A 13,788-nucleotide genomic window follows, 5' to 3' on the forward strand; every position below is an offset into this window, starting at 1 on the left:
AGGTCGGGACCTTTATGAGTCTGAAAAAAGGTGCCAACCTGAATTGCCGTTTGTCCAATTTCCTTCCACAGATGCTGCCCGACCTGTTGAGTTCCTGCAGCACATTGTTTTTTGACCAAGATTCCTGCATTAATATTTGATCAAAAACCTATCCAATCCTAAATTACACTATCATTTCCACTTACTGAAGTTAGGCATCTGCATTTTATATTAATACAGTTGTGTACCAGTCTGCATTGTTGCATATACAGTTAAAGTTGCAACCTACATGTAAAAATAACAAACGAAAAACTTACTTGATAGTCCCCTTTACCTTGGTCTGATCTTCATCCTGGAATTTGTATTGATAGCTCAGTAACATAAAAGAATGAGGGATTCCAAGCTGTAAAACAACATATATATTTTTTAATATCAAAAGACTTTTCATAATGAAGCAGAAAATAGTAGCACAGTGGATTAGGCAGTCAGTTTACCTCCTGGGATATTATAACTCAAACTCAAGTCAGGTTGATAGACAAAACGTCCATTCTATGTGCAAGGTTTAAATGTCCAAAGGTAAATGGGTCTGAAATCAACCCACAAACAAAGCCACCTCTTACTGGGCAAATTGACAATTTTATTTTTCGTTAAGATCGGCTATTGATTAAATTTGAAAACGTTGTATTGATCTACTAACTGTTCCGATGTTGTGACAGTGTAGAGGGCGCTTTAATAAGGACTTGAGAGAGGTTGGGAGAGTGGGCAGGGAAGTGGCAAATGGAATAGCGTGTAGCAAAGTAGCACATGGTATTAGGAGTAGGGTACTGACATGGATAGCAAATTGGTTGGCAGACAGGAAACAAAGAGTAGGGATTAATGGTTCCCTTTCAGAATGGCAGGCAGTGACTAGTGGGGTACCGCAAGGTTCGGTGCTGGGACTGCAGCTATTTACAATATACATCAATGATTTAGATGAAGTATTTAGATTCAAAGTAACATTCGCAAATTTGCAGATGACACAAAGCTGGGTGGCAGTGTGTACTGTGAGGAGAATGCTATGAGGATGCAGGGTGACTTGGACAGGTTGGGTGAGTGGGCAGATGCGCGGCAGATGCAGTTTAATGTGGATAAATGTGAGGTTATCCACTTTGGTGGCAAAAACAGGAAGGCAGATTATTATCTGGAATGGTGTCAAGTTGGGAAAAGGAGAAGTACAAAAAGATCTGGGGGTCCTTGTTCAACAGTCACTGAAAGTAAGCATGCAAGTACAGCGGGCAGTGAAGAAAGCTAATGGCATGTTTGCCTTCATGACAAGAGGAGTTGAGTATAGGAGCAAATAGGTCCTTCTGCCCAGTTGTACTAGTGTCTCATAATTTGAGGACGGACATTCTTGCTATTGAGGGAGTGCACCATAGGTTCACGAGCTTAATTCCCAGGATGTCGGGACTGTCATATGTTGATAGAATGGAGCAGTTGGGCTTATATACTCTGGAATTTAGAAGGATGAGAGGGATTCTTATATGATTATATCATATAATCATGTCCCTTATATGATTATTAAGGGATAGGACACGATAGAGGCAGGAAACATGTACCAGATGTTGCGGGAGTCCAGAAGCAGGGGCCACAGTTTAAGAATAAGGGGTAGGCCATTTAGAACGGAGATGAGGAAAAACGTTTTCACCCAGAGAGTTGTAAATCTGTGGAATTCTTTGCCTCAGAAGGCAATGGAGGCCAATTCTCTGGATGCTTTCAAGAGAGAGTTAGACAGAGCTCTTAAAGATAGCCGAGTCAGGGGATATGGTGAGAAGGCACATTCAGTACCCCGTTCCTGCCTTCTCACCATATCCCCTGACTGCTATCTTGGAGCCAGCACCGCCATTCACTGTGATCATGGCCGAATGGCATACTCCTGCACCTATTGTCTATTGTCAGTCATGCATTTTTGGAGTAAGAATAAAGGCGTAGACTATTTTCTAAATCGGGAGAGAATCCAGAAATCGGAAGTGCAAAGGGACTTGGGAGCGCTGGTGCAGGATTCCTAAAAAAATAATCTGCAAGTCGAATCGGTAGTAAAGAAGGCAAACGCAGGCCAAGTCAATGGATATTTTTAAGACAGAGATAGATAGATTCTTGATTAATACGAGTGTCGGGGGTTATGGGGAGAAGGCAGGAGAATGGTGTTAGGAGGGGGAGATAGATCAGCCATGATTGAATGGCAGAGTAGACCTGATTAGCCGAATGGCCTAATTCTGCGCCTATCACATGACTTTATGACCTTAATTCTGTACTTCATCAGTAACTGCCTTGGCAATGTTGACACCAGGTGATGTGAGAGGAAAGAGTTCTAACCCCCAGTATCAAAACGTAACTATCATTAAATTGTCACTAGTTACAGGGAAGGGCAGAAAGTTGGGGGGAAAAAAAATTATGAGCCAACGTACATAATAGAGGAATGTTTGGGATATGATAATATAAAATAACTGTGTATATATAAAAAGTATATAATCCCACTTTACCTGTAACGCTACTGTGATGTGGCTGGTTTTAGTGTCCCGCACTATGCTGGTGTTCATGGCAGACTGTGTGCCCCAGCGCCACTGCAAGTAACCCATCGTGTTCTTATCGAGATTCCGTGCTAGAACCGTCGTCAGCCCAGGACGGATGCCACGAGATGAAAACTGTAGTGCGCAGTGAGTGGTGATAAAACTGTATGGGACCAAGGGAAATGAAGAGAACATTTTTAAGCAAAGACAGTTTAAATAAAAATGTAATCTTTTTGGCTTTCGTGCTCTTAGGAATTAATAACCATTCATCAGGTGTGATCTTAGGCAATTAGCACTGGTTAGGCAAATATAACAATGCCCTCACACAATTAACACCAAGGTTTAACAAGTAATGGATGATTTCTGGGGATCCTTGTTGCTCTTCTGCCTCAGCTGCAAGTCCAGTTGAGCCTCAGCAACTGATGAGCAGAGAATGATTGAACTTCATTCTTCCAAGTCTGCAGGATTCCCCTGGAGTTAACCTCAGATTCTCACCAGCTAACTATAACATTTTTCCTTGAGGATATAACCCTCCAGGAGAAATATCCTTCTGGTTTCTACTTATGGTAATTTCACATGTTTTGATGAGATAATACCTCATTCTTCCACTCAATTCCTCCTCAAAAGGTCAATTCACCAGTCCCTGGAATCAACAGCTATCCGTCCCCTCAGGAAATTACATCCTTCCATAGGTAAGTAAACCAAAGCTGTATGCAGTACTTCAAATGTGGTCTCATCAAGATCCATAATTGGAGCAAAACACATCTCCTTTTGTACTTTGTCTGAAGAAGGGTCTCGACCCGAAACGTCGTCTATTTCCTTCACTCCGTAGATGCTGCCTCACCCGCTGAGTTTCTCCAGCATTTCTGTCTACCTTCGGTTTTCCAGCATCTGCAGTTCATTCTTAAACAGATAATCATTTTGTACTTTACTCCTTTATAGTAGAGACTAATAGTAGAGACACTTGGTTCCCAGTTAACTGCTGTCCCTGCACATTAACATTGCAACTTGTGAACACGATATCTCAAATAACTCTGAAAACTTTTCTTAAAGTCATCATTAAAACAATTCTGCTTTTACTATCAACGAGGATGATCAAGTTTCTCCGCATCATGTTCCAACTGCCAATTTACTGCCCACTAATGCAACAAGTTCTTTGATACTGCATCCTCCTCACAACTTACCTGCCCACTTAGCTTTGCCTCTTTCATAACCTTAGATATACTACATTGTCCAATTTATTAGTAACGATTAAAAATAGCAAGGGCCAAGATCCAATCCTTGAGAAATCCAACTAGTTAAGGTGTGAAAACCCGAAAACGACTCGTACAATTATTCATGTATTCTGTCTATTAACAAGTCCTCAGTCCATGCCAGTCCACCGTTCCAAAATCTAAAATTTTTCCAAATTCAAAATAATGCATCTGTTATCCCCACAACAAACTTTTAAGTTGCTGGGCTGTGGGTTAGACACCAGTGTATTTGGCATCCAAATAATTCATTTATAGCTTTTATATCCTGCTGAACCTCAGGAAGGCTACCATAGCCTTGGAGGAGGTGAATCACCAATTCCCCATTACGACAACTGAGACCTACAGGGATAAATTACATCCAAATAAATTGGATAAACCCAGCTTGAATTCACCTTGAATTTAGACACAACTGAAGACTGATTGAGATGCTTAAAACAATTAAATGATTTGAAAGTGCAGACGCCCACAACTGTTCTCTCTGTTAGGAACAAATCTAAAACAACAGGGCATCATTTATTGAAACTAAAAAGCATCTTTGCACACTGAAAATAATGGAAATCTGAAACTCACCAGTATCAAAAACAGCTGGCCATTTTCATGTCTGGTAATTGAGGAACAAAACAGCTCTGAAATTAACAATGTAACTGGTTCGATCATTTACCTTTGTGAGGTGAGGTTTCGGAATATTTTCATCCCTATTAAAGGTCCTTGAACATCTCCTGCTCCAAATTCCAACTATTGAATACAAAACGTAGGCATCTGAGATATAATGAAACATTATAGACCCTGCACTAATTCATGTGACTGCAACAATGTTAGAGTTCATTAGCCCAGCGTGAACATTCAATGTCAGTCAGTGACACTCACCTCCAAGTTAACAGTATGTGTTTGCATCCAATTTCAGGGCAACACAAGCTCAAGTGAAGGATGACGGGTTAAATATTCTGCTGCTTCAGTCAAACGTAAACAATCCTAGGGTGTTATGTGAAAGCAACCAAAAGGCTTTCCTGGACAATGATTGTCCTTCAAAATTAAAAAAAGTTTCACTGCTCATTCATCTCATTTTTGTTTATACTATGACACAAATGGCTGCATGGTGAGCTGCACTTCCCCGAGGAATTTCATGACCCTGATGTAAAACTTTCATCCACAGAGTTGGAAGCACAAATCTCTACCCACAAACGGTTTACTTCCAAAATCCTTCCCCCATTATTAAAAACACAGATTAAAAAAATCAAAATTGTTGATTGCACGCAACTTTATAGAACGATATTTGGCCTTCATAACAAGAGGATTTCAGTATAGGAGTAAATAGGTTCTTCTGCAGTTGTATAGGGCTCTGGTAAGACCACATCTGGAGTATTGTGTACAGTTTTGGTCTCCTAACTTGAGGAAGGACATCCTTGTAATTGAGGCAATGCAGCGTAGGTTCACGAGATTGATCCCTGGGATGGCGGAACTGTCATTTGTGGAAAGATTGAAAAAACTAGGCTTGTATTCACTGGAGTTTAGAAGGATGAGGGGGAATCTTATAGAAACATATAAAAATTATAAAAGGACTGGACAAGCTAGATGCAGGAAAAATGTTCCCAATGTTGGGCGAGTCCAGAACCAGGGGCCCCATTCTTAGATAAAGTGGAGGCCATTTAAGACTGAGGTGAGAAAAAAACTTTTTCACCCAGAGAGTTGTAAATTTGTGGAATTCCCTGCCACAGAGGGCAATGGAGGCCAAATCACTGGATGGATTTAAGAGAGAGTTGGATAGAGCTCTAGGGGCCAATGGAATCAAGCGATATGGGGAGAAGGCAGGCACGGATTATTGATTTGGGACTATCAGCCATGATCACAATGAATGGCGGTGCTGGCTCGAAGGGCCGAATGGCCTATTCCTGCACCTATGTTCTATGTTTCTATGATATATTGTTCAGTAAACCCTGCACAGCCACCAACAGCAACCAATGTGATGCTGTCACATTGAGCACTCACTAAGGCAGTTGGCTGCTGGAGGATGTCAGGAAGAAACAATCAAAATGTACTGATAAATAAAATGGCTTCAGAGAGAAAAAAAATAATTGAAAGCAGTGTACTGTAATGGGTTTTGGTGAGTGTTAGAATCACTAGTGACCTGAAACTGACACAACCAAACTACCAATTAAAAGCTACAGGAAACTGAAAGCAGGATATTTTTTTCACTCGTGGAGATGTGAATTTGAAAGCATGTCACTTGCATGTGAACTGCCATGTTCCCTCAGTATCACATAAGCATCTTTCATAACCTCTCAGTTCTTGCTGCATTCCGATAAAAATGAACGAGTTTACAGGTGACACCATAAATTTACTTTCAATGGAACAAACATTTCCCTATTAACATGGTGTAAGAATTAAACTTTTCTAATTCACCGACACTGTAGAATTGTATATGATGTAACAAGCTGATGAGCAATTATTTTCAAGGTACCCATCCTGCACACCTTTTTCTACATACAAATACAATCAAAGTTCAAGATCAACACTTTCCTGGAAAAATAATAATTGTAAAGAAATTCCAATGGCAAGTTATACTATTTTATTGCAAAATGTTAAGATTTGCTCCTTACCTCACCCCACCCTTTTGCAGACGTTACTCGCCGTAAGGCTACGTTGATCGAACCACCGCCATTACCATTCTGCGTTGAGAGGCTTCCTGCCAGAACAGCTGTATCCGTCGTGGTCAATGGAGCCTTGATGAAAATCATTGGTAAAATTAGATTTTTTTAAATTTCCCTTTTCTTTCTATGTGTCTCTTCTTAAGATGTCCAACCATCATAGGATTCAATCACCGAGGTTCTTGTTATTAGGTTTCAGAAATAGAGCATGGAAACAGGCCCTACATTCTCTAATCCACACTTCCTACACATTAGAGGCAATTTGCAGAGGACAATTAACCTCCAAACCCATAGATCTTTGGGGTATGGAAGAAGACTGGGGTATCTGAAGGAAACCCATGAATTCACAGGGAGAACATTCACACTCCACACAGATAGCACCCGAGGTCAGGATCGAACCAGAGTCTCTGCTGTTCTCTTTGAGCCAGCAGCTCCACCAGGATTTTTGACTGTTGATGGTATTGCATCCAAACCCATAATTAATCTTAAAACCTATTTGATAGGTAATGAGGAGCAATGGCGAAATGTGCATTGTTTACTCAAAGACCAAGTCAATTGTAGCCCATCCCCAGAACCAAGCTGAAATGAAAAGTCAATTCAGCTGGGTTCTCGGGAGCGATTATAATTGACTTAGTTTTTGAGTGAACACTGTACTGTCTGCCATTCCTTATCATAATCTCTACCTGAAGCGGAAGGATGAAAAGTCAATTCAGAAGAGACCAGAGTATAGTCCTCGTGTGAAATTTTGTTTCAAATCTGCTCTTGCATCTACTAACCTGTGGATAATCCACATCACTTTAACTTCTTTAAAGAGTTTGTTGTCTGCAAACTTAGGATAGAAATAATTATGTCTTTAATTAAATCTAAATTCTACCAAAGGTATTGTCTGACAAAGAAGAGAATGGATTTCTAACGCACAAAACAGTTTTACCAAGGGAGGAGACGAGTAGATTGGCCATGAAAAGATATATATGATTAACTCAACATGACATTGATTGCACACTGGCTGCGGTTCTCCAGGGAACTGCAGTTCATCCATCAACCCCAGCCAAGATTGATTTATTTGGCACATACTAGAGTTGGACCTTGAACTTTCATGGCCTATGAAGTTTAGTACGGCACCAGCAGTTTAAATTATCGAATTATAATAGCTTGGCTCTTCAAAACCAATCAGGATCTGGTGTATCACAAATCTCAAATATTTTCTGGAGAATTTTGGATGATGCAACATCCGGGTGGTGCCGTCAGCGATGGCAGGCTCGCCAATGATCTGTCTCTCTTTTCGTCTTTTTTGTTATTTTTAATGTGTTTTTAAAAGTTTGTGTTAATGTTCTCCGGTTTGTTTTATGTGGGGGGTGGGAGAGGGGGTCGGGGGAAACTTTCTTCAATCTCTTACCTTGCCAGAGATGCGATTTTTTTCCCAGATCATATCTCCGGTCGTTCTGCAGCCTAACATCGTGGAGCTGGCGGCCTTACTCGAGACTGACATTGAGCCCCGCAGCGGGGCCGTGGACTTACCGTTAACTTACCGATGGTAAGTCCATGGCCTGTGATCGACGCTCCAACCACGCCCTGCGGATTTCAACATCGAGGAGCTCGCAGGCTCGGGTAGAGAATGATGTCGGGAAGCTTCAAAGTCGCAAGAGGTTCGACTACTCCCGACCCTGGGTCTGATCGTGGGGGAGTTGAGATCCCCCCCGATGTGGGAGCTTGATTGCCCCGACGCGGAGGGCTCGACCGCCGGCTACGGGAGCCAAGATCGCCCGACAACGGAAGGCTCGAGGCCCCCGACTGCGGGGAGGACAAAGAAGGGAAGATATTTAACTTTTTTTTCGCCTTCCATCACAGTGAGGAATGTGGAGGAGTCACTGTGGTGGATGTTTATGTTAAAATGTATTTTGTGTTTTGTTGCTTTTTATTGGCAAATCAAATTCCTCCTACGTTGCAAAACATACCTGGCTAATAAAGTATGATTATGAACGGCAGCAAGTGGAGTTCAGTGCTTGCCATGGTTCTTCACAGTTATATTGTGGGGAACGGGTGGATTACTCAGTGAACTACCAAAATAGGATAGTGTTATCATGAAGTTTCAAAATAGTTCTTTGGTCACTGACATTCATAAGAAATCTTGAAACGACATTCTCTGCTGTATACTGATACAAGGAGGCCTCATGACATGAGAGACATCATTCTGTTGCTTCATACCTCAATGGATTGCGATATGTGCATTTTATTGATCTCTATCTGAGGAAACCCGCTGCCGGGTTGTTCAAATTCTTCATCATAGCGGTCAAACAGATCCGTGGCATCGATACCGACACTTATTGTACCCTACAAGAAAATTAAGAAACAGTGCATTTTTATTACAACCTGGAATTTTCAAGAGACAGTACTCCAATGATGAGTGCAGTTCATTAAACTAACCTAAAGAATCACAGACTTAAATTTACATCCATCCCCATTCTTCTCTTGTGATGCACAATAAGTAGTCAATAACCCCACCAAAGGCAGGAGTTGGGGGAATTATGATAAATTGGACAGAGTGCAAGATAATTCAGTTCTATTTTCATGTCATTTAAAATGTTACCATTAAAATTCCTTTGCCCACAATTATGAAGGAAAACAAAGTGAATTTGGTATATTGGCATATAGAAAAACACATGGAAAGCAATGCATCTCAGCTGAACTATAAAGCCCAAAGGCCTGTTTGGTCATTAAATGGTGACAATGACATTATCACAATCACTGCGATTCTGATCAACATCATACTATAAATAGGAATGAAAATCCAAACCTACAGACAAGGCTTAAAGATACAGATCTAATAGAACCAGACAGCTTCAATCACATATTTAAGTCAGAAACACCAATCAAATGTTTGTGACTCAAGCAATTAGGCCACTTAGTAATTTTCACTACTTGTTCACAGATTTTTCTGTTCCCCTCCTGCAGAGCTCATCCCTTTGGAACTTACTCCAGTCGAAGGATGTCCTGTCATTAAGAATGTTCCAAGCCAGGCCCGTTTGACATTCAACATGAAAGCTTTAAGGACCAGATGCCCGATGGGCATAAATTGAAACACGATCTTCCCTTGACTTGACCTCAGCTGAACCAAGGCAGAGGACTTATAATTCTATCCACACCCAACACCTGACACATTTGCAGTGAGACAAATAAAGAACAAGATTGGGAAGGAACTGGAGGAGCTTTCAGAAGCAGGGAACACTCATTTTTCTATCATCCTGTGTCTTTCCTTACCTTGGGGTTTGTCCTTTGCTGCAATCGCCTCTCTTCTCTTTCTCGCTGCAACCTCTCAAACTCATCACGTATTTCAGCTGCTGCTTTCTTCCTTTCCACTATCTGTTATAATCACAAAATATATCAATCCACAAATAAATTATTATAACTAGTTACAATCTCTCGCATGAAATATTTTTCAATTTTCTTAATTTTTTTTCAAGTGAAGCAAAGAACAGTCCAGCATTCTAATCATCTTGCAAACAGAATCAGTAAGCTGTACTGGAGTAACTTAGTGGATCTGACAGCATCTCTGGAGAACATGCATATGGACAAAATGCAGGCAAATGGAATTAGCATCTAGGTCACCATGGAGAGTTGGGCTGAAGGGTCTGTTTCCTTGTTGTACGACTCCATGACTCAGAATAACATCCAAATCAATCGTGAACTTATGGACACCAATTTTAATTGCTCAGCTCACAAGCAACCTTTGTGACACGTATTTGAGAATGAATTATATTAACATCAAGGTTATAGGAAAGAATTTTGTATAAAATTACTGAGATTTTTTGGAACTGTTGTTGGACAAAGAAAAAGGATTAAGGTTGATAATGGAAGGTCTGGGCTGTGGGCTCACACCAAATTGTAACTAGATCAAGGTTAGCCAAATTACTTTCCTGCGTCTTTAAAGCCAGTGCAGAAAGATACCTGTAACTGGAGTTGAGTTCGGGATGTTGCATTTGGGGAGAAGCACTGGGGTTGGAATGTCGTCTTACCTCCCATCCTTCCATTTCCAGGCCCTTTTTACCATAGATGTCATAGATGGCTCTGCTCTGGGGATCGCTAAGTACTGCCAAGAGAAATAGAGGGGAAAAAAAAACAACATTCAGAAAAAAATCTTTAAGAACAAGGAGAGACAAGACACCGGCTGCCGTTATCTGCACAGCCAGAGATGCAATTTAACTTAGGGCATGGCTAAAGAGAGAGCACATGGAAGACAGCAAGATAAGAATTGATTGGAGACAGAAATATTAAATATGAAAAAAAAGATTTTTTTTTTTTTAATCATAACACAGTAGTTTAGTTTAAAGACATAACATGGAAACTGCCCCCTCAGTCACTGTGTCCACTCCAACCATTGATCACCCGTTCATACTAGTTTTATGTATACCCACTTTCCCATCCACTCCCTGCATACTGGGAGCGATTTACAGAGGCTAATTAACCTATAAACCTTTCTGTCTTTGGGATGTGGGAGGAAATCGTAGCACCCAGAATCTAGTTCAGTTTCTCTTGGAGATACAGCGTGGAAACAGGTATTTTGGTTCAGTGAGTCCTTGCCGACCAGCGATTACCCGTTTCACACCCCACACAATTACAGAAGCCAATTAACCTACAAACATGCACATCTTTGGAATGTGGGAAGAGCCAGGTGGAAACCCACATGGCCACAGGGAGAACGAGAACCACACACACACACCCGAGCTCAGGATCGAACCTGGGTCTCTGGCAATGCGAGGCAGCAACTCTATCACTGCATTGCATGGCATACCTTCTTGGTCACGGAGAGAACGTGCAAACTCCACACAGACAGCTTCAACAGCAGTGCTTTACAAAGGGCTTTAATGTAAGGAGAGGAATTGCAGATTGACAGTCTCTTGATTTCCTTTCAGTCTGAGAGAAGGCAATCTGTGGCCTGGCCATTTAATGATAAAGGGAAGAGGGTGCTTTGCAAGCCAAGGAATTGGTCACAACGCTCTGTTTAAAAAAAACCATGAATAACCTGCAATTATTCCACATTATATAATAAGTAAGCCTGAATATACGGAGAAATTGGGGGGAGAGGGGAGAAATGGACAAAGCACTATTTCTAAGGTCCCTCCACTGCTCAGGGTGCTTGCCTTCATAAGCCTGATGCACGAGGTTAAATAGAGTCTCTGCCTGTTGTTTCAGTTCAGGGTCTCGATGCTTGTCTGGGTGGTAGAGCATACACAGCCGGCGATAGGCAGCCTTCAATTCTTCTTGTGTGGCCTGCAATTAATGAATCAGTTAACATTAAACACAACAAAATAGTCAATTCCTGGACCAACCCATTGCTTGATTTAGTTTAATAACGTCTGAACAGATATTTTCTGGAAAAGATATCAAGATTCCTAGAGAACAAATAGATGTAGTCAATTAGACTTTCAAGCTGGCACTGCCGTTCAATACAATCATGGCTGATCATTTATCTCAAGAATGTATCCCCCAAAACGTTTCCTTGGCTTCCACACCAATAAATTCATCTAATCTCTAACTATATTTGGTGATAGCCTCAACATTGTTCCGTGGTAGTAGATTCTACAGGTTCACCACCAGCTGAACAAAGAAATTTCTCATTAACTCCGTTCCATTTCTTGCCCAGTTACCTGGGGCTGTGCAAGGTTTGGGTAGCTGGGAATGACCGTTGTAAACAGAACTGGAACTGCTGATATCAATGGAAATACTGAATTAATTTTTCCAGTTCTTAAATGCCCTCGGAAACGATGCTACAACCTGCTTTGGAAATACTATGCATTACTCTAAAACATAAATAAAAAAACGTGGAAATGACCTAGACCCTCCCTCAACTGATGAATTAGATGAACAAGACTTGGCAGAAGCACTGAAAACAGCAAGGCATAGAATGCACCCTGGGTTGGGAGGTTCAATATCAATCCTCAGTAGCATCACTTTTAACAACACTCAAAAGGACATAGTCACCAGACTGGATTTGTGACAGATAGTACATGAACCAACACAGTACTAGCTGAAAAAAGACACAAAGTTCTGGAGAAAACGGCCTGGCCCACTTTCCTGAGTTGCTCACGAATTCTCCCAAGTTTTCCCCTTGATTCAAACTCGGAGGATTACGGTAGTAGCCAGCCGTAGGTACTCGGGGCTATTTTTTTTTTTAACTCGTGGACATTTTTCAACACGCTGAAAAAACGTCCTGACATACCCGATGCCCCGAGTACCTACGGCTGGCATTACGAGCTGCTACGAAAATATCTACAGACTCCAATGGGCTCGCTACGGACATTCTCCGAGTTTGAATCAAGGGGAAAACTCAGGAGAATTTGTGAGTGACTCGGGCAAGTGGGACAGGCCCTTAACACAGCGGGGCAGGTAGCATCTCTGGAGAACATGGACAGGTGACGTTTTGTGTTTGGACCCTTCTGGCCGAAGGCACTGGCTCACCATCATTACATTCATAAGGGCATTAGATGCTGAACTTGCCAGCAATGCCTAGATCCTGTCACAAGAAAAGAATGAACTCAAGTCCCGTGGTACCATGGGTCAATGCATCACAGTATGCAGCAATGATGCACAATGCTGGGTTTCATCTGGGGAACCAATTTATCTCAGTATCTTCAGACTGACACACGGATAAGTAGCTTTCATCTTTGAAAGAGAAGTTTCAAGGGAAATATGAAGAAGCTCAGGGCAAAATTAATATTAAAATTAATCTCAGGTTCTATCTCTTGCACCATTTTATCTGCCAATTTCATCTCGATCCTTTCTCCAGTCTTGACATTTGTAGGACAACATATCCAGAGGGACCAGAGTATTCCTTGCATCTTAATTTGAGTCTAGTCTTCACAAGGAGGCAGAGAGTTTTCACGTATTCTTCCTTCGTACAACGTAGGTGCAGAAACCTCACCATGGTTCAAATTTCAAGAACAGTTTCCAATCAGTTTAAAGCTTTGCTCAAAGAAAGTGCTATTCCACAGTGCTGCCCCGAAATTTATGTTGGGGACAGAATGTGCTTCATCGTTTCATGAGGTTTCCTAAAGTCACTGGTCATTCAGGCACTAAGGGCTACATAGGCCAGAATCTGTCTCCATCCCATTTCATTGTCCAGTGAAGAATGATGGAGCGTTTGATGCACTCGCTGGAGTTTGGAAGGATATGGGGTGGATCTGATCGAATAATGAAAGCCTAGAGTGGATGTGCAAAGGATGTTTCCATTCTAGAACCAGAATAAAAGGATCCACCTATTGAATGGAGATGAGGAAGAATTTCTTTAGCCAGAGGGTGGTGAATCGGTGGAATTCATTGTTACAGACGGCTGTGGAGCCCAAGATTTTACTTGTTTTTAAGTCAGAG

General features: G+C 41.5%; 1 protein-coding gene across 1 annotated transcript in view; it reads right to left on the reverse strand.

The window, feature by feature from the left end:
• Window positions 1-13,788, reverse strand: part of LOC129711601 (dnaJ homolog subfamily C member 11) — a 36,424-nt gene that overhangs the window by 13,564 nt on the left and 9,072 nt on the right. The window contains exons 2-9 of the mRNA XM_055659352.1: window positions 11,562-11,691; window positions 10,437-10,510; window positions 9,682-9,783; window positions 8,629-8,754; window positions 6,376-6,498; window positions 4,440-4,513; window positions 2,499-2,688; window positions 297-382 (exon numbers count right to left, since the gene is read on the reverse strand). Coding sequence (XP_055515327.1) covers window positions 297-382; window positions 2,499-2,688; window positions 4,440-4,513; window positions 6,376-6,498; window positions 8,629-8,754; window positions 9,682-9,783; window positions 10,437-10,510; window positions 11,562-11,691 — 905 coding nt within the window. The remainder of the gene's footprint in view (window positions 1-296; window positions 383-2,498; window positions 2,689-4,439; window positions 4,514-6,375; window positions 6,499-8,628; window positions 8,755-9,681; window positions 9,784-10,436; window positions 10,511-11,561; window positions 11,692-13,788) is intronic.

This window comes from Leucoraja erinacea, chromosome 30 (genome assembly GCF_028641065.1).
Source record: "Leucoraja erinacea ecotype New England chromosome 30, Leri_hhj_1, whole genome shotgun sequence".
In the NCBI taxonomy this organism is placed as follows: domain Eukaryota; kingdom Metazoa; phylum Chordata; class Chondrichthyes; order Rajiformes; family Rajidae; genus Leucoraja; species Leucoraja erinaceus.